We start from the raw sequence: 21,590 nt of genomic DNA, 5'->3' as shown, positions 1-21,590 counted from the left end.
TTGTAGAGGTGTTATGGGGTAACATATGATCAACGTATAGAATGTAGATTCAACTTATGGAAGACAAGCACTCTGGAAAGTTACCTGGACCTGCAACAGACTTTGTGTGAGAAAGAAAGGTTTTTTTGTGTTAATTCACTGTAATTTGGGGGGTTTGTTATTGCATCATAACTTGACCCATCATGACTGATAAAACTTCCATACATTCTTATACATGGTAAGTAATTGAGGAAATAGAATCGGTGTTACAATACATATGTAACACCTTCAGCGACCCCAAGAAATTGCCCTGATATGCATACTTCGTATGAAATGAATCAGAATATTGGGACAGTTTTTCAATTGTAGTGAGTTCTGACCAGTATTTCTGGATATGCTTGTTTAGGGTAAAGACCTATAGGAGTAGTGTCTGAAAACAACACTTTTATCATTTTACTTCCTTATGCAAAACTCTTCAGTGGTTCCACTATTACCTACAGAATAAACTATACATTCCTTACTTAAACTTCCATATTTTGGTCCTAATCTACCTTTGTAGACTGCGCACCATTATTCTTTTTAATTGCATCAGTGTGTTCAGCAATTATAACACCCATGGGCACAGCCACAGAGCCTGAAAAGGGGAATGTAGTTCAAGAATCTCTTTTATGGGTCTTTTCGTTTGACGCCCCACCCCGCCACTGGGCTCCCCACCCCAACCAGTGTGCTACATTTAGCTGACTCTGGTTTTAGACATTTTGCTTTGGAAACTGAAGACTATTGCCTAACATCTATTTTCCCCTCCTCAATAATAATAATTCCTATATAGCAGAGGTGACAAGGTGTTCAAGTTTAGCTGTATTTCCTAGTCTCCCTTGCAACTAGATGTATACACATAATCAAGTTGTAGGCTTGTTGAGAGGGACATCAGGAGAGGTACCTTAAAGGCCCTGTTTGCCTAGTGTCCCTTTCTTGCCTGCTGCTTGGGAAGTGGATATGATGGCTGGAGTTCCAGTAGCCCTCTGGCAACATGAAGTCACTTTGAGAATGGAAGCCAGGGCTGAGAATGGCAGAAGAGAATAATAGGAAGGAGCCTGCATTCCTGGTTACCTTGTGGAGCTGATATATCAGCTCTGGGCTGTCTCTCAACTTTTTTTTTTTTTAAACCACATTTCATTAACTCTTAAGATGCACCATTATTTATATATTATTAAGAAAAAAAAAACCCACTGCCAGTCAAACTGATACAATGCTTTCTTATTGCATCCACACTGAGGTGACTCCGATTTCAGAAATGTTAAACTGTGAAAAAAATGTGTCTTAGAATCGATAAAATATGTTATAATGGAGAGTATTAACCCCTGTGTTTTTAAGCCATCATTATTTGGGGCTTTCAAATGCATTTCACACAGATTATGTGCATCGTAACTGATGCAGACTAGTTTTTAATTTTTCTGCCTGTCTTCATTTTGGACTTAAAACTCCTTGAGATTTCTGAGTCACAACCTTCATCAGAGAGCCCTTGTTTTAAACATCAACTTCATTGAAGTATAATTCTCATACAATAACATGTAGCTGTTTTAAGTATATATTTTGATGAGTTTTGGCAAATGCATGTACCCATTTGACTTCCACCATGATCAAGATAGAGAGTATTTCTATTACGCCATATACCCTTCCCCCTCAATTCCCCGTACCCCAAGCCTAAGCAACTGCTGGTCTCCTTTCTGTCATTATGGGTTAAATTTGTCTTTTGTAGAGTTTTATATAAATGGAATCATAAAATATTTCTTTTGTGTCTGGCTTCTTTCACTCAGCATACTGTTTGAGACTCAACTATGTTGTCCTATGTACCAACAGTTTGTTTCTTTTTATTGCTGAGTAGCAGTCCATTATATGGATGTACCACAACTGGCTTTTCACCATTTAAGATCTTGGGTTGTTTCCAGTTTGGGGCTATTGTGAATAAAGGTGCTATGTATATTTGTATACACAGGGAGTCATTTTTTGGTCCCTCTAAAGTCATGGGCCTGACTACTCTTGTATCCTGCCCTTGTTCTAAGAATCCTATAGCTCTTGCTGTGTATCCCTGCCTTTTGTCTGCTTGTCCGTTGATCCTGGCTAGTTAAAGCTAAATCTGTCCTGAATAGGAATTATCACCTTTAGCCCTGCTACTTTTCCTATTCCACTTTTTAAACATGATTATAAAAAGAAAGAATTAAATATACTAGAATATGACAGGGGAGGACAGTTGCCCTGGGTACGGAAATATAGAGGAATAATAGTTCAGGCTTCCAAACTGGCTTTCTATTCTATGAGAGGTAGTGGGGAAAGAACTCTGGCTTTGGAGCCAGGCACGTCTGGGTTTTTCAAATCCCAAATTTGGCCATTTTTTAGTGTGAGAATCTGGATATATTACATTATCTAACCTCATTGAGTTTTTTTTTTTTTCCCACCTGGAAAATGAATATAACACTCACTTTGCAGAATGTGAGAATTAAATGCATATATTCATTTAACAAATATGTATTGAAAACCTACATCTGCCAGGTCCTGTCCTGGGCTCTGGGGATACAGCAGTAAGCAAAACAGCAAAAGTGCCTGACCTCATGGAGCTTACATTCTGCTTAGAAAGGCAAGACAACAAAAACAAAAAAAATCTGTGTTACATTAGATGGTCATAAATCCCATAGAGAAAAACAGAGCAGAGAAGGGGGATAGAAAATGCTGTACTTGTAACCTCTTGGCTGTGAGCTACTTAAGACTAGGTATGATCTTTCTTCTGTATCACTAGCATTTATCATAATGTCAGCTGTATATTAAGCACTGCCTACATTTCCTGAGTGAAAGGAGTGACTGAATAAAAACCAGTGTTGAGGAGAGAGATTATCTCATGAAATCACTATAATACTGCTTACCTGGACACTTTAAAATGCTTCCAGATAGGTAATAATTCTGTCAGCAAGAATGGTGCCCTTCCCTTCTCCTTGTTCTTGCTGGTTCTGGAAGTCTCCTAGCCAGTGTTACATTTTTTCTTGGAAATCAGAATGCTTTGAATGTACCTTCTGAACAACAATATATCCTTGATGTTTAAAAATTAACTACATGCATTTTTCAGACTTTTGCTGAATGAATAATATAGAAAACAATTTGACAAACAGTTCAGTATGTCAATTTTTCTATTAAGGAGCTTTGGTATTCTACAGTCTCTGGAAAACTGGCATGCATCTGCTATAAATATTAAAATCATGCTTTAGAATAATATTCAGTGTCAAGGGACAATGTCCTTAATATGTGGTAAAATAGGGTAAAAAAATACAGTATGCAGTGTCATCTCTTATACCTCTACTCAAACTCAAAGATACTATCTTCTGAACTGTTGATGGCTTCCTTCTTTCACTGCCTAAAGTCCTTTAAATTACCCAGACCAAATACGAAATCTTTCTCTGAACTATCGTAACACTTGCTTGACTTCTCAGATTGTTCATTAAAAAAATTTTTTAATGCTTTATTCATTTTTGTATTTCTGACCCCAGGGATACGACAGCCCTTCCTTTGAATATCCAATAAATATTTGTTGATTTAATTATTTTCACAACACATCATTCACTTACAATTTTTATTCCAATGATGGTAAATCGATTTCTGAAACACTTCCCTTACCCCATATGAAGGTGCGATTATTGTTTTGAGCAATTTTTAAAAAGTATTCTCTCCTATAAATGCAGCTTGTCATAAAAATCATTGCAGTTATGTCACAGTCTACTAAAAAGACCAAAAACAAGCCGGTTATTTTCCAATTCCAGTAATTTGCGTCATGTCTTATGTTTTGCTAAAACTCCAGTTCCTTGTTTTCCACCCCCACCCCCAGATCTTATCCTATTAATAAGGTAGAAATAAGGGCAATTGTCTCTGTGGATCTAAAATTTTAGTGCGCTTCATTCCCTAAATGATTCCATGTGTAAATTAGTTGCTTAGGAAAGCCTGTAATCCGTCTACAGCCTAAGGAGCTATATTTAGTGCTCAGTTATTTAAACACATACACACAAATTGAGTGCGTGGCTGGGTAAATGCTTGGGTGTAGTTTCGTGGTGAGCGGAGCGCTGGGCCAGGTGCAAAACTCCTAGCGATGTTTTTCTGTGTCCCTGGCCAACTATCTCCGCCTAAAACTCCATCAATTTATTTGCGCTACTGCAGAACGGAGTTAACTCCAACGCCACTCAAACCAGCTTTGTACAGATTTTTTAAACGTTTGAGCTGACCCTTACTGATTTTTTTTTTTTACTATAAAACGACCCAGCTAGATCCAAGTTAGATTTGCCATCCTCTTTCAGGGCCTCTCGGGGGTGGTACAGAATTACGATTTTGGATTTGAGCGCAGAGCCGAAAGAAATGCAAACGCACGGACACGTAGAGACTTGGCAACAGTGACAAAGCTTTGTTAAAACTTGCCCCTCCAGCGGCGGGGCGGGATGGTCTGGCCGCCAAGGAGCCGGCGCGGGCGGCAGGGCGTAAGGCAACCTGACTTTCCTCTCGCTTTGTTTTTGCTGTCACGGTGGTACAGAAATAGCAAAGCAGGGGCGGGAAGTCGCCCGGGTGTGTGTGTTTTTCCCCGCTGGCACGGGGACCGCAGGAGGAGGAAGCAGGAGCAGCGCGGAACCCACCCGCCCCCTATGCAGCAGCGTTCAGGCGCCGACCTCCAGCCCCTTCCAGAACGCTCAGTGCCGCTTCTGCGGGTCCCGCCCCCTGCCGGGGTTTCCCCGCCACCCGAGCTCATTTGCATGGCGCTGCCCCTCCCCCGCTGCCATTGGCCGGCGCCGCGCCCCGCCCACTGCCCCTCCATCACGGCAGGGTTCCGTCCCCCGAGCCGCCCGGAGCTGCGGGCAGCTGGCGGACTGTTAAACCGCGGCGGCGGCGGCGGCGGCTGGGGCGGGAGCGGGACGCGCTCTGGATGCGAGTCAGCGGCGCCCCGGGTTGGGGGAGGCGGGCGGGCAGCTAGAGATCACCTCAGCAGCCCCCACCACAGCCGGACCGAAGGTGCGGCGGCGGAGGGGAGCCAGGGCGCCCCAGCAGGCGAGTGGCCGGCGTCTTAGCGGCGGGCTGAGCGGGGTGGGTCTCCTCAGCCGGGGACTGCGGCAGCGCGGGAGGGGAGAGCGGAGGAGACCGCTGGGTGGACTTGCGGGCCAGGCGACCGATCGGCAGCCCTTTCGCCCCCCCCCCCCCGAATCCTCTGAGCTGTTGGATTCTACCTCCCGGCACCGGATCGCGCTCTACGGCAGGGGTCGGACCGCAGCCAAATTTAAACGGCTAAACCTAACAGCTTTGGCAGAAGCTGAGGGGAGGGAAGGGGTGGAGGGAGGGGTGGGGGCGGATCTTAGCGCGGTCACGTGGGGGCAGGGGAGGGGCTTGGCAAGCCTCCCTTTTGTTTTGGCTGGCGCGTGCGCAGAGGGCCGAACACGTGGTCTTCTGGGCCCGCCCCTTGCCTTGCTGGCCGCGCTTTGCTGGCTGTGGTTGTGGTGTCGGCTGTTTTGGGGAGTCTCTGAGGCGGAGTTATTTGCGTTAGATGGGACCTTTGTTTTATTTATCTTCACTTTATTTCAGGCAAACGTTGATTTGGCCTTTAGAATTACGTGGGATGGAGGGGAATCTAGAGAATTGTTGAGGAATGGTGTTGCCACGTTTGTGCCGCTTCTCTGCGTGCTGAAGGGATTGATGTTGCCGGAAAATTTGAGGATACTTGGTGTTTGGTAGCAAGAAATACAAGACTATGTTCTGGTTATTAAAGAAACTACTGGAAAGAGGCTAGCTTTACAGCCGAGAGGGAAGGCACTGGCTGGATCTTGTGATGTTTTCTTACTCCGAGAGAATTAGTGTTTGGTTCGTTCTCTGCCCGCTCTGCTCCGGGCAGGACCCACTTGTCCCTTCCCCTCGGATCAGCGGTCTGCGGGGATTGATTTTTTTTTTTTTCTTTCTTTCTTTTTAAACTGTGGGGAGCACGTCACTTTTTGATAACCCAAACTGTAGTCAGCTGGCGAGATTTAAGAAGATTACTTTCTTCGTCTTTCCTTAACCAGTTTGCTTAACTTCGTGCTGAGTTTGGGTCAGTAGGATGTTATTTTAAATTCCGACCGGATGGGGCAGGTTTATCAGCAATAAAACCTAAGTGAGATATTTACCAGTACTGCAGGCAAAACCGACAGTGTTTTAGACTAGGAAAAAGTGGCTCAAAAAAATAATTAAGCATTAGCGAAAAACCTGGTGTTCTGGAATGCGGATTGCTTGGGAAAGGCTTAGCAGTGAGTGGTCCCGGCTGTTTCCAATTCTTACTAGCTGTTTTCTTGGGCAGGTTACAACCTCTCTGATCTCAGTGTTTCCTCTTGTAAATAGTTTCATAATGCTGTCCTTGCCTTAAGAGGTTGTTATGAGAATCACATGTTTTGTGTTAGTAAAAGTGATTTATAATCTTTACCAGCACTACAAATACAGAAATTGACAGGTAATACGGTTTTATAACAAAAGTCCGTTGTTTTTTTAAGCCAGCATGCTGGAAGAATATAAACGATGAATGAATCATGAAATAGGATATATTTGAATATCTTCAAAATCTGTTGTAACTATTATCTTTGATTCTCTGTCATTTTCCACTTTCTTAATCAGATCAATGTCAAGCTTGCTACCATTTCCTCATAGTTTTAATCTAGATAGATTACCATTACTTCTCTTACCCAGCCCTTCTGGGTTAATTTTATACATGAAATTTTTCTTAATCCAGGCCGATTTTGTCACACTGATTTTTTTTTTTTTTTTTTTACATTTACTGTGTGTGTGTGATATGTGCCTTTTCAAATAACAATTGCTTATTTTTAAATAATCTTATAATTTGGAAAATGAAGACGGGTGCAAATAAGAAAAACACAAATAAGTTGTATTTTAACTATTTTCCTATGCATATTTGTGTATTTTTCCTAAAAGTGGTATCATTTTAACTTTATCTCATAAACAGTCCCATGTTCTTAGTCATTGAAAAAATTATTTTTGGCACCTCGATGTTATATCATGTAACTATCATATTTAAAATTTTTCCTGTTGGCAGATGTTTGGGATGTTTCTAATGTTCTGCTGATGTAAATTTCACTACAGAGAATAGCCTTTTACATAAATCTTTGGAAAATTTTCCCCTAGATTTGTAAAAGAGGAATTACTGGGGGGGGTGGGGGGGGGGTGTGTGTGTGTGTTTGTGTTTTAAGGCTCTTGCAACATCGCCAAATTACCTTCCAGAGTATTATATTGTTTAATACTCATCTAGTGTATCAGCATGCCTCACATTACATCTTTATTCATCATCTGGGATTAGCAATAAAACAAAAAAAACCTTGCTTTCATTAGCATAAAAATTTTTTTTCACGTGTGTCTGTGATACATGTGTTTTCTTTTCTTAGAAGCTGCTTGAGGAAGAGGAATATATTTCATATTTGATGTGCTGCAAACCACATAGTGGGTGCTCAATAAATACTTGCAACTTGACTATTAATATTTATCTTTTTGACCTCTGAAAGGTCAGGAAATTATATCTTGCTTTTTTGTCTTACTCAATTTAGGAGTACACTGTTGGCAGTATACTATGATTGTTTGATTCATTACTTTGAGTACTCCGTTCAGGTGGGACCTCACTGATCTTACCACAGTTGTCTTCTAGTGACTTCTCATTGTCCAACTGCTGTGTTATCCAAGAACTCCATCCAGTTTTGATGCCATTTATCATAATAACTTGGATGAGTGAATAAAGGAAATAGTCTATCTTGTGTGGAATTCACTTACCAATTTCACTTTAATTGTTCCATATTCACTTGTAGCCTTTTCTGTGTTTGAAGGAAAAAAAGCCTACTGTCTAAAGTTACTTTGTTTCATTATTCAGATTGTTCTTGATAGCACAACTATTAATTACCTTTAACATCTTTTACTGCCTTTAACCTTACTCGTCATATGCAATTTTTACTTGCTCAGTTATTTATCGCTCTTCCTGTCCTTTTACATTTGTCTGTACTGTATTAGTAGTTGAAGGAGGCCGAAAGCTGTCTCTTTCAGGTTTAGAAGATTGTTTACTGATTGGGTTCCTCAAGTTATAAACAGCAAAGAATGAGACTGCTTGCACCTGAAGTGTCAGCTAATAGGAAATTAGCAACCCGTTTACTGACTTTAAAGCATCTCGTCTATTATACCTCTATTGTTAAAGTCCTTACTATATCACAGGACTATAATGGAATACTGTACATAATGATGACCCTCAGTCATCAATACAATCCTACATTACTTTCAGTATGTTTGATTTAGAAAGGCAAGGAAGGTGTATTCATTTCCAAAAAATTTACTTTTTTTTCCCTTTTAAATGTTCTGAAGAGATTGCACTGAACTGTGCTTGTTACTCTGTGTGGGATAAATAAACCAGCAAGTGTTAATAAAAATGGTAATATTGTACTTGCCTGTAGACAGTCTGTAATGAAAATCTGAAAACGATTCATAATGAAAGTTTTTAATACTTGGTAATATTTTTAGGTTTTCAGGAACACTTTATTTCTATATGGATGTGACAGTTCTCTTGCAGAATTGGGAGAAAATGCAATCATTTATAATATTAAGGCTTTGTTAATATTTCTAATGAATTTTTAATTTATTTCTAATCCTATAAGATCAAGAATCTTCAAGCATGTTGTTTAAAGTAATTAAAAAAATTTTTTTACTTGGTAGTAGATCATTAATCAATGTTTAACCACGTGAAATTAAGTTGGAGCCAAAATGTATATAACGAGCAAATGTGATAGTGCTAAATCTAAACGTAAATTTCTGGATCTACGTTGATGTACACAGAAAAAAAAATGACTCATTTATATTCCTATGAGTCATGCATTTATAACTGAATAGTAATAATTCTGCTTGAAGTTTGAAGTATGATCTGTTTGATGTGTTATGTGGCCACCCAAGTGGCTTTATCTTTAATTAAATTCCTTTAGTCTTCAAAGAGAATTCCTTTTTAGGCATAGTTTTCAAAGTGGAAGAAGTTCTAGCTTTAAATGTTACTGAATAGAAAGTACTGAGCTAACTGTACCTTGGTCATGCCAATTACTACAGTGTTTTCTGCTGTAAATTGAGAATGCCCATTTGTAGCATAAAGAGATCTTGAAAACACAACAGTGTATTTTGTATCTTCCAGTAGTTCCTATATTTTTGAGGAATAAAATTATACCAGTGTAAACTCTTTCTCATTACTTTTATTGACTTAATTGGTTTAATTGACTTAATTTAACTTTATGAGTTACAAATTAGAAACTTTTAATCCCCTTATATTTCAGTAATGTTTGGAAGAGCTGCTCAAATTTTGCTAAAAGAATTTTTTTCCTGCTGCTTCTCTTTTATTATAATGGATCAGCTATCTGAAACACATTAAAGTTGTAAGTGTGGAAATAATTTAATATTTGTCTCTGCTTCAGGGTTCTCCCCTCTCTCAAAATGCTGTTGGTAGTCTTTTCACTTTCTTTTAACTTAAGGATGAATCTGCCTTCTTTACGATACTTTTATTCCTAGTTTATGTTACTGCATTGAAGAGAATTGGGATTATCCAGATTTCAATTGAAAGAGTAAATTTAATGTTCAGAGGGTAGATATTGGTTTGATATTCCCCATGGACTATATGGAATATACATGTGCGTGCTAGAATGTAAGTCATAGTCAGATCTGGAGTAGTATTTTAGGGGATGGAAAATCAGATTTGGTTTTTAATTTTTAATGTTCATTCTCAGGAGGAAGGGTGGTTCTTATTTATAATTGTCTAGATTCTTAGTTTCAGCTCTGAGGATAGACTAGATTAGCTAACTTTTGATTTTCTTTAGGCCGTATGCCAAAAATTATTTGGTGTATGTGACGTGCATAGTAATTATAAAGACCTGGTTACTAGTGTTGAGATCAATTCAATAATTATTGTTATCATAATTATCTCACTGTACATGCAGCTTTTGAGGGATGACATGATGGTATTTACTATATCTCATGATGTCCAAGGGACCAGATTGTATTTAATTAATGCTAAATTCATAAATACATATGACTTATAAATCTTAAAGATTAAGTCACTAATTGAAGCATTTTGGAGACAACAGGGCAAGGCTCCTTATTTTTAGTAATGTAATATCAGAACAACTAATTTCTTCCTTAACTCACAATGAATGTTCTTTGGATTAAATTGTAGACCCCAAATTAGAATTTGTAGTATAGACTTGACTTTACAATTCCCCCATTTTTCTGAATTTGATTTTATTTATAATAATGAAATTTAATATAGCCAAAAAAAAAACTGTTTTGATTCTTTGTAGTTTTTAAATGCTTGTAATTTAAATGAATAAACTTTGGCTTGTGTTACTGAAATTTTCTCTCTGGTTGGTAGTTTTTTAAGATACTTCTAAGGAAATGTATATATATTGAAATCTGGACTTTTTGCTATAGGGTTGTTTACTTGGTGGATTATCTGTAATAGTTTTACAATGGATTGGTTTTGGGTTTTGGTTGTTGTTGTTTTTGGGGTTTTTTTGGCCACCCCTAAAATTTCTGGGCTGTGGATGTGCTAAGGAATTATTATTATTTATTTATTTTTACTTAAATTGGAATGCAGGTTGAAAACTCTGTTGTACAACATGAAAGTGAAGTTCGTGCCCAGGAAATATAATTGATTTTTGGATTATCTAGAACTATTGCCTCTTAACAGATAATCAGAATTTATCTGGTTGCTTTCTTTGAAAGGGTGATATGATTTCTTGCAGTTTTGCTTCTTAAATCCTGTTAGCTTACTATTTTAGTTTCTGTATGTTGTGGTTAAGGAAGTTTAGTTGTTTTTTTCTCAGTTTTATTCTTTCCAGTTTCTTTAAAGTCCTATGTCATGGACTGACTAAATTCTTTTTAGAGAAGGGACCTAGTTTCCTTGAGTATCTTGGGTGTATATAAAATAAATAATCATCAAAGATGATAGTGGTGCCGAGAGTAAATAGAATACAGTGTTTTAGCAACTAGAAGGAAGTTTCTTAGATTTAGGTAAGATCCAAATACTTTTTTTCGACCCAATATGTGCATAATTAGAAACTGAATAATTAGAAACCAGAATAATTAGAAACTGAATATTCATAAGAAGAACAAGATGCTTAGAAAACTCTTTGAGGATTTGCTTTTTTCACATTCTTTTTGTATAACCTAAGCATAAGTGTCTAAAAATACTAAACAGTATATTTGGCTAAGAACTTTGGGACTGAAATATTTTAGTTAATGGTTGATTCCTATTTACTCTAGGGGTACCGTATACTTTATACTGTCCAGTACAGTAATCCTTAACCACATGTGACTATTGAGCACTTGAAATGCAACTAGTCCAAGTTGACTTGTGCTAAATGTAGAATGAACACTGTATTTTGAGACTTTAGCACACATAAAAAAGAACATGTCTCATAAAGATATTTTTATCCTGGTTACAGGTTGGAGTCATATTTTCTATATAATGGGTACAATGAAATTCAAATTTCATATGTTTCTTTTTACTTTTCAAAATATATCTAGTAGCAAATTTAAAATTACATATTTAGCTCACATCATACTTCTATTGGACAGCAATGTTCTATACTAATATTTCCCAGCCTTAAGACTCCTTTCACAATAAAATATCTTATGAATCCTTTTCCTTGAAATTTTTAAATGATTTTATTATTTTGGATGGTATTTATTGAGGAAATATTTATTAAGGGCCTACTATGTGCCCAACAATATTTTAGGACACAGCAGTGAATGAAAACATTCAGATCCTGCCTTCATGCAGCTTTCATTCTAATGGGAAAAATGTATGATAAATAATTTTTAGTAAAAAAAAAATTAATGAACTATTATTTGTTCTAAGCATACTATTGGCTATTATATATAATTTCATGTAATATAATTTTAATACAGTACTTCATTTATTGAATGACATATGCTATTTAATTTGGCATTTATCTTGCTTTGTGTTCTCTGCATTTCCTGGTTCTGTGGCTTGATGTCTGACATTAATTTGGAGGAATTGTCAGTCATTATTTCTTCAAATATTTCTTCTCTCTTCACCTTCAGTATTCCCATTACATGTATGTTAACGCCTTTTGTAGTTGACCCACAATTCTTGGATATTCTGTTCCTTTTTTTTTTTTTCTTCAGTCTCTTTCCTCTTCGCTTTTCATTTTGGAAGTTTCTATTGACATATCCTCAAGCTCAGAGATGCTTTTCTCAGTCATGTCCAGTCTACTAATGAGTCTATCAAAGGCATTCTCATTTCAGTTATGGTGTTATTGGTCTCCAGCATTTCTTCTTGATTCTTTCTTAGAATTTCCATCTATTTCCATATCTTTGCTTACATTATGCATCTGTTATTGCATGTTGTCTACTTTTTCCATTAGAGCCCTTAGAAAATCATAATTTGTTGTTTAAGTTATTTTAAAGTCACAGTCTGATAATTCCAACATTCCTCTCATATCTGAATCTGGTTCTGATGCTTGCTCTGTCTCTTCAAACTGTGTTTTTTGTCTTTTAGTATGCCTTGTAATTTCCTGTTGAAAGAGGGAACATGATATACCTAGTAAAAGGAACTTTAGTAAATAGGTCTTTAGTAAGATGTGAGGTATAGAGGAAGCATTCTATAGTCTGCTGATTAAGTCTGTCTTTTAGGGAGGCTGTGCCCCAACTTCACAAATGCGTCACAGATTTTTCCACCTCTTAGGTGGGATAGGATGGCTCGATGGGGCTGGGGTTAGGTATTTCCCTTCCCCCACGTGGAAGGCTAGTAAAAGCTGGAGCGGGGTATTTCTTTAATTTATTTTAAGAAAAAGCAAGACTCTTCAACAGATTTCTTAGAAAGTAATAATCATCTTTCACTTCTTTATCTTCATTTTATTTGAACTCACTGTGGCATTTGATAGAGCTGCCCATGTCTTTTTAACATACTTTTGAACACTTTGGAATCTCAATTACATACACTCTGGAATTTCCTTTTCTCTCACTAACTGGACTTTCTTTTTGCTTTCTTTCTTTTCCTTTTTTTTTTTTGGTTTTTGGGTATTTTTAATGTTTTAATGAATGGGAGTGTGCATTTTAAAAAATTATTTATTTTTTGGCCACACCGTGCAGCATGCAGGATCTTAGTTTCCTGACTGGGGATCAAACCTGTGTCCCCTGCATTGGGAGCTCAGAGTCTTAACCACTGGACTGCCAGGGAAATCCCACTAACTGGACTTTCTAAGTCTCCTCTTAGGGCTCTTCCTCCTTTGTAACACCTCTTCCTTTGTTCAGATAAATGTGAGTGAACCCCCTGGATTGATCCTGATCTCCTTTCTCTCTCTGGCTCATTATGTTCTAGACAAGTTTGTAATTTTTGTTCCACAAACACCGAATTTATTCCTGCTTTACAGCTTTCTATTAATTGTCTTTTTTCCTTGGAAAGCTCTTACCCCAAACCTTGGTTAGCTTGTTATTGTCATTTCAAGTCTCAGAGCATATGTCACCAACATAGAAGTCTTCCTTCATCTACAAATCTAAATTAGCTCCTACTGCAGTGTAGTTATGCTCTATTACTCTACTTTGTTTAATTTTTATAAAAACACTATGAGACCCCTATTTACTTCTGATCTTTTTGTTTTCTTGTTTGTGTATTGTCTACCTACCATTTGCTAGATAGAATGTAGGCTCTGTGAGAATAGAAACCTTATTTGTCATGCTCTCTACAATCTTTCTAGTACCTAGGGTAGTGTCTCTTACATACTTCTCAATAAATATGTGTTAACTGAACTGTTGAATGTTTGATCTTAGATCAAATATATATTAAATGGAAGTTAAAATCCAGCTTCTACCAAAAATAGACAAAACTACATTTATGACTTAATGTTGGCCATTTCTTCATTTTCTGCTTTTAAAAAGTCAACTGGTTAATTTCCATAATTTTTGGAAAATTTTTATTTGTTTTGTTTTTAAAAGATGAAATAGGTTTACAGCTATCATTCACAAGCACTTCTCTATAAATAACTTGTTGTGGTATGGATGGATTTATACCCAAATGAAAACCAGATGGTCTTACTTGTGGTTAGTTATTCTCACTGTCTTAAATTGGCTTCTGAAATACTGGAGATACCTTTTAGATGCTATAAAATAATTTTGATCATTATGGAACTAATGGAGATATCTTCAGGTGAATTTGCAGAATTATTATTTTATACTCTCAAATCAGTATTCCTTATGCATTCTGCCTCTAACCAGTTGTCTATTATGTGTAAAAATGAAATAAGATACAATTGAAAATAATTACAATTTAAAACTGTATATGGTCAAAACCATTATTCAGAGTTAACCTGAATGGTAAATTCAGTGACTTTCAGGAGTTTGCACATCTGATTTCCACTAATTCCTAGACATATTATCTTCTGTATGTTTATGTCAAAGGCTCCTCAGTTGTTATATTTTAAATAGTTGTTAAATGTTTATTTTATTGTTTATTTTAATTTTGAGGAAGTGAAAGTTAATCAATTTTTTTCTCTTATGAATAATGTTTTTTGTGTCATAGCTAAAAAAAATCTTTGCCCAACCCAATATCACAAAGATCTTCTCCTATTTTTTTCTAGACATTTTATGGTTTTAAGTTTTACATTTAGGTCTATGATCCATTCTGATGGATGTGACTATTTTTGTATAAGGTATGAGGTGTGGGTTAAGGCTCAGGATTTTGCATATGGATGCCTTACTGTTCCAGAATCATTTGTTTTAAAAATACTAAGTCTTTCTGCATTGAATTGCCATTACATCTTTGCCAAAAATCAATTGACCATATATGTGTGGGTCTATTTCAGAACTCTATTTTTTCCTTTGATCTATCTGTCCATTCTTTTGCCAATCCATGTTTATTTTGACTACTGTAAATAGATAGGTAGTATGAGTCCTTCAGCTTTGTTCTCTTTCTTGTTTTGGCTATTCTAGTTGCTTTCCCTTTCCATACAAATTTATGAATCAGATTGTTGATATTAACAAAAATTCTGCCAAGATTTTGATTGGGATTGTGTTGAATCTATAGATCAGTTTAAGGAGAATTAACATTGTAACAATATTGAATAATTAATCCATGAACACAATGTGTCAGTCCATTTATTTAGATCTTACTTGATTGTTTTTCATTGGTGGTTGTTTTTTTCAGTGTGTAGATCCTGCACATTTTTTGTTAGATTTATACCTAAGTATTTCATATTTTTAAGCTATTGGAATTAATACTATTTTAAAAATTTCTATTTCTGTTTTTTTCATTTCCATTATCTAGAAATATAAATGATTTTTGTATCTTGACCTTATGTCTGCTGCCCTAGTAAACTCATTAGATCTAGGAGCTTTTTTTATAGATCCCTTGGGATTTTCTATGTAGAAAATCATGTCATCAATGAATAGACACAGTTTTACTTTTTATTTTCCAGATTTCTATGCGTTTTGTTTCTTTTTTCTTCTTCTGTTCCACTGGCTAGGACCTCCAATGTGATGATGAATAGGAGTGATGAGAACAGACACCTTGCCTCATTCCCAATCTTATAGTAAAAGCATTCAGTCTTTCATCATTAACCATGAAGCGGTCTCTAGGCTTTTGTGTAGATACTCTTTTTTAGGTTAAGCAATTTCCCTCCTTTTCCTAATTTACTGAGTTCTTTTTTTTTTTCTAATTATGAACAGATACTGGATTTTGTCAGATGCTTTTTATTTGTTTTTTTTCTTTAGTCTTTTGATATGGTGAATTTCAATGATTAATTTTTTTTAATTGTTGAACCAGTCTTACATTCATGGAATAAGCCATACTTGGTTGTGACTTATTATTCTTTTTATATATTGCTGTGTTTGTAACATTTATTTTAAAAATAATAACTGAAATAGTTGTTGTTTCTACTTTTACTACTTAAATTCTGGGATACCTTTAAAAATCATGACTCTCTTGTCTGTTTGTTTATTAATTCAGCCAACAAATGTCTGACAATTATTGTGTGCTAGACATTGTTTTAAGTGCTGCAGATTAGAACATTGAACAAAATTGAGTTCTGCCCTTAGACTATATTACTTCCTAGAATGTAATATAAAGTCAGGTTCTGACATTAGCACCCTGAGGAACAAAACAGTGTAGGGGAATGGAGAATCATGAAGTGAGGGGCTAAAGCTATTTTAAATAATTAGTCAAGGCAGGACTCTCTGAGGAGGTGACTGTAGGGCAGAAACATGAATGAAGTGAGGGAGCTAGCTATCTTATTTGTGGAAAATTGTTCCAGCAAATACGAAGTCCTGAAGCAAGGACTTGTTTGGTGTGTTTCAAGAATAACACAGAGGCTAGTGTTTATGGAGTGCAGTAACCCATGGAGAAAGTTACAGGAGGCTAAGTAGTCAGGGACTTGATAGTGTAGAACTTTGTAGGCCATGGTAAGAAAAACTTTGGATTTTAAGTATAATGGCAACCACTTATTTTTCACCAAATACTAATTCAGTATCTGCTATATGTCAGATACTTTTGCATCTTGACAACATAGCAGTTAACAAAATAGTGAAAAATCCAAGCAGTTGTAGATCTTAGAAATGTTAGTAATAAGTGTAGTTGTTTATGTTAATATGGAGGTAGTCAGAAGTGGTAGAGTTTAGAATGATCAGTTAGTAAGCATTGGTTATATACAGTGATTACATATTTAGGTATTTTAAAAAATTGGAATAAATGGGCTTGAGTTTTATGCTAAAACTATATGAACATAATTTAACCTTTTTTAATAATAGGAGACAGTTATTTTCTTGAGTTTCTTTTGGCTGCAAAGTAGAGAGACTTTCAGGCTAGGGTTTTTTAATAAAGATAGAGTCGGGAGTAGAATACAGAAGAACTTCATGGAAATCCTAGAATAGGAACTGTGATATGGCTGGGCCTTCCAGAGTCCAGAATCCCCAAATCTTTATATCCAAGTGTGTTAATTATCTATTGCTATGTAACACATTACTCCAAAATTTAATGGCTTAAAACGTTTATTTCACAGCTTCTGGGGGTCAGGAATCTAGGCATGGCTTAGCTGGGTGCCTCTGGCTCAAGGCTTCTCACAAGGCTGCAGTCAAAGTATTGGTTGGAGCTGCAGGCATCTGAAGGCTTGATTGAGGAAGGATCTGCTTCTCAGATCACTCACATGGCTGGTTGGCAGGCTTTAGGTCATTGCTGTCTGTTGGCTGAAGACAATAGTTCTTTGCCATGAGGGTCTTCCCAGCTCACAACATGGCAGCTGGTGCTCCTGAATGAGAGGGATGACAAGATGGAAGCCACAGTATCTTTGTAACCTAATGTTGAAAGTGGCATCCCATTATCTCTGCTGTATTCTGTTTGCTAGAAGCAAGTCACTAAATCCAGTCCACACTCAAGAGGAGAGGATTACACAAAGGCATGAATACCAGGAGATGGGGATTATTAAGATCACTTTAGCAGCTGCCTATCATACCAAGTAAGCCCTACAGAGCTTACCAGAGTTTTTGTGTGTATGTTTTATTCTAGTTCTCTACCATAAAGGTTCCTTAGCCACTCTCAATGTCTACATTTCTTTCCCTTCTCTTTTTTCTACCAACTCCATTTCTTATCTATTAATCTATGTATCTTTTTTCTACTTATTTTTAGTTTCCCCTTATCTTTAGTTTATCCAGGGCCTAAGATGAACTCCACTGCTTCTTCTTATTTCACCTTCTGCCCCTGCTGCTAGCCACTTTGATTATATCCTTAGCACCCTGTTCAAATTTTTGAAAGAAAGAAGGTGGGTAAGGAGGGGATAGAGTATAGTATCTTTTGAATATGATTACCTCAGAGAGAACTGTGATTAGGGCAGTTTCCCTCAGAGAGCAATGTAGTTATTTAAATACTATTGTAGATGTTTATAAATTAGAAATTATACGTCATTGAGTTGATCAAGTGACAGACTGAATCTTGAAAAAAAAATTTCCCAATGCTAGCTTGTTTTATAATTATTTTTCTATTTCTCCTAAAAGTAGAGTGCAAAATATATTTTTAAAAAGAAAACCCAATATTATGGTTATTTTTGTTTTCCTATTTGTTTTGGATTTAGAATAAATGAAAATCTGTTATATATAGGATTTATTATTTTTGAGGCACTATATAAAAGTGTATAAATTTTGAGACAGAAAATTATACAGAAATCTACATTTTTTGGAGACATTATACAGTAAAATATAAAAAAGGCAAACATTTATTTTTATCACACAGAATTAACAATGATTAACATTTGCTCATATTTCATTTAATCTTTTTCCCCCAAGTAATAAAATATTGTAGTTAAAATTCAGCTCCTCTTAAAACACCACTCTTAGTTCTGTTTCATGGAAATTACCTGATGCAACTACTGTTACAACTTTGGTGGGTATTTTTCTGGTTCGTCTTTTATTCTTGTAAACACATAAACACAACATGTATATGTACATAAATATGGTATGGTTTTGTGTTTGTGTTTTATTTATATGGTACCATACTATACATTTTCTGCACCATTTCTTTTTTTTTAAACTTTATTCTGTTTTTGAGGTTTGTCCATATTGATACATATAGATCTAGGTCATTTTTTTTTTAACTGCTATTCTAGTATTCCATCATGTTTTAATATCCATTCTCTCACTGTTAGATATCGAGGTTGCTTTGAAAGAGTGTTTTGCTCATACAAACACTGATCTCTTGTGCACCTGTGAAAAACACAATTTCCACATTATTGTCAAATTATAGAATCAATTTATAGTTCAAATAGATGTGAGAAATCTTATTTACCCATGTTCCCATGGTAAGTGATATTTTCAGACTTAAAACCCTCTTTTCAATTTGGTGATTAGAAAACTGGTCTCTTGCATTATTAATCTGCATTTCATTTATTACTGGTAAAGTTGAGTATATGTTTAATGACCATTTGGATGTCATCATCTCTGAAGTGTCCGACTGTTGTAACCTTTGCCCGTTCCTAGGAGTTCTTAATATATTCTGGATACTAATCCTTTGTCTATTGATATACGTTGCATTTATCTTCTCCTAGTCTATCACTTGCTTTTAACCCTGTGTGTAGATTTTTATTTTAATTGTATAGAAGTTTTTGTGCCTTTTTTTCCTTTTGATCATTCTTATTAGTCTTTGCAAAGAATCAGCTTTTGGTTCTGTGTTTTTAAACAAGAATGAAGGGTCTAGAGTTACAGCTACCTCCTGGGGACATACAGTATGGGAGTGTGGCCATTTAAATGACTATTAACTGTCATGTTCATTGAAACAAAAATTATGGAGTGTCATAGTTCCAAAGTGTCTTCAAAAACTTGTAATTGTTAATGAAGAAAATTTTTTTCACTAACTCTTCAATCTTCATAATTTTTAATAGTACTAGATTAACTTTTTTATGAGTCAGAATATATGGTTTTATACTTTTTCTTTTGATAAAATTTGTTTAATTATGGGATTAATCTTTAGTGTCATCTGTTACATTCCCCACTATTTTTCAGGCAGGAGTAAGAGCTTCTATAATGATAATTGATGACTATCCATTTGTGAAAAGGAAAATAATGATTGCAGATGCTTTTTCAGAAAAAAAATTTTGCACATTGCAGATTAGGCTAGTTTTTACTACCACATTATTTTTAGCACCTGTGAAATTATATACATTTTTTTTTTTTTTTTTTTTTTTTGCTGTGCTGTGAGGCTTGTGGGATCTTAGTTCCCCGACCAGGGATTGAACCCTTACCCTGACAATGAAAGTGCAGACTCCTAACCACTGGACCGCCAGGGAATTCCCAATTATATACTTTTTTTGTAGTTCAGTTCACTTATATCTTCTTACCTTATTTCCTACATTTTAGTTATTAATACTGTTCAGACTGTGAAGTTTAAATTGAGAAATGAAGGTTTTGAGCAATTTATTATATCTTATAAAAATAATACTTTTGGCTGAAAATGTGGGATTGAGTCACATTTTCAAGTATGAATCCCAGGTTGGATTTTTTCTTTTAACTCTCACCAAACATTGTCCAAAAAATGGAACCCTAAGATGTAATTGCATTCACAAATATTTGTCTAACTCTTAAATACTAGGCACTGTGCAACTTTCATTGGAGTTTTGGGTATTAGGCCCACAGTCAGAATGAAGAATAGTCCTTATTGAATTCCTTATGAGCTAGCAAAGAGCAGAGATAATGTTAGGAGTTGGGAAATAGAGGAGGAATTTAGTTCCATTCACTTTTTAATCAGAGACATTGAAAGTGTTGCCCTTGGGGAAAGTATAAGCGTAAAACTTTTTTCTTGATATTTGATCATTTATTTTTACATTATTTTAGGTTTGCAGTAATTATCTGCAGGATTCGCCATGACCCCAGCTCTGAGGGAGGCAGCAACAAAGGGTATCTGCTTTTCATCTTTACCAAGTACCATGGAGTCGGACAAGATGCTATGCATGGAAGGTCCAAGAACTGTAGATGAAAAGCTAAAAGGAGACACTTTCTCTCAGATGCTGGGATTTCCAACTTCTGAACCTACTCTTAGCACTAATTTTGTGAATTTAAAACATTTTGGCTCCTCTCAGTCTTCAAAACATTACCAGACTGTTCTTTTAATGAGTTCTAATGCTACATTAAATAAATACAGTGAGAATTATAAACAAAAGAAATTAGGGGAACCCCACTGCAATAAGCTGAAAAACATACTGTGTAATGGCAGCAACATTCAGCTCAGTAAAATCTGTCATTCTCGTTCTGAAGAGTTCATCAAAAAGGAACCTCTGTCAGATACCACGAGTCAGTGCATGACAGATGTACAAATTATTCTGGATTCAAATATAACCAAAGACACTAATGTAGATAAAGGACAACTGAAAAACTGTAAGTGGTACCAAAAGAATGCACTTTTGGATAAAGTTAGTGACGCTGAGATTAAAAAGGGTTTATTGCACTGTGCTCAAAACAAAATTGGGCCTGACCACTCACACGTGCCTATTAGTTTCTCAACTGCTGAAAAAGAGGAGGAAGTGAGTGCTCGTTTACTTCACTGTGTAAGCAAACAGAAAATTTTACTTAGCCAGGCTAGAAGAACTCAGAAACATTTGCAGATGCTCCTGGCAAAGCATGTTGTTAAGCACTATGGTCAGCAAATGAAATGTTCTATGGAACATCAACTCCCCAAAATGAAGATTTTTCATGAACCTACCACAATTTTGGATAACAGTTTACCTAAATGCACTGAAATTAAACCAGACACCAACTTATTGACTGCAGAGAATAAATTGTGGAATGATACAAAAAATGGCTTTGCACAGTGTACAGCTGCAGAAATCCAAAGATTTGCACTGTCTGCTACAGGGCTGTTGTCTCATGTTGAAGAGGGTCTGGATTCTGATGCAACTGATAGCAGCTCTGATGACGATTTGGATGAATATACCATTAGAAAAAATGTGTCCGTGTAAGTGCAAAATTATTATTAGACCTTTTACTGTTCTGTATATAGCAGCAATTTTGTCTTGATTTCAAGATATGTTGAAAAGAAATAGATTTTCTAA

General features: G+C 36.1%; 1 protein-coding gene across 6 annotated transcripts in view; it reads left to right on the top strand.

Moving 5' to 3' along the window:
* Positions 1 to 4,937: 4,937 nt before the first annotated feature.
* Positions 4,938 to 21,590, top strand: part of KANSL1L (KAT8 regulatory NSL complex subunit 1 like) — a 141,913-nt gene continuing 125,260 nt past the window's right edge. For 2 of the 6 annotated variants that reach the window (XM_036857275.1, XM_036857274.1), the window contains exons 1-2: positions 4,938 to 5,052; positions 20,377 to 21,493. In XM_036857275.1, coding sequence (XP_036713170.1) covers positions 20,406 to 21,493 — 1,088 coding nt within the window. In that variant the 5' untranslated portion in view covers positions 4,938 to 5,052; positions 20,377 to 20,405. Of the gene's footprint in view, positions 5,053 to 5,497; positions 6,476 to 17,073; positions 17,514 to 18,372; positions 18,434 to 20,376; positions 21,494 to 21,590 lie in introns of those variants that run through there. The other 4 variants (XM_036857270.1, XM_036857273.1, XM_036857272.1 and 1 more) reach the window with 4 other exon arrangements.

This window comes from Balaenoptera musculus, chromosome 7, assembly GCF_009873245.2.
Source record: "Balaenoptera musculus isolate JJ_BM4_2016_0621 chromosome 7, mBalMus1.pri.v3, whole genome shotgun sequence".
Taxonomy (NCBI): Eukaryota; Metazoa; Chordata; class Mammalia; order Artiodactyla; family Balaenopteridae; genus Balaenoptera; species Balaenoptera musculus.
Note: the sequence above shows the minus strand (reverse complement) of the source record. Positions and strands in the feature narration are given on the sequence as shown.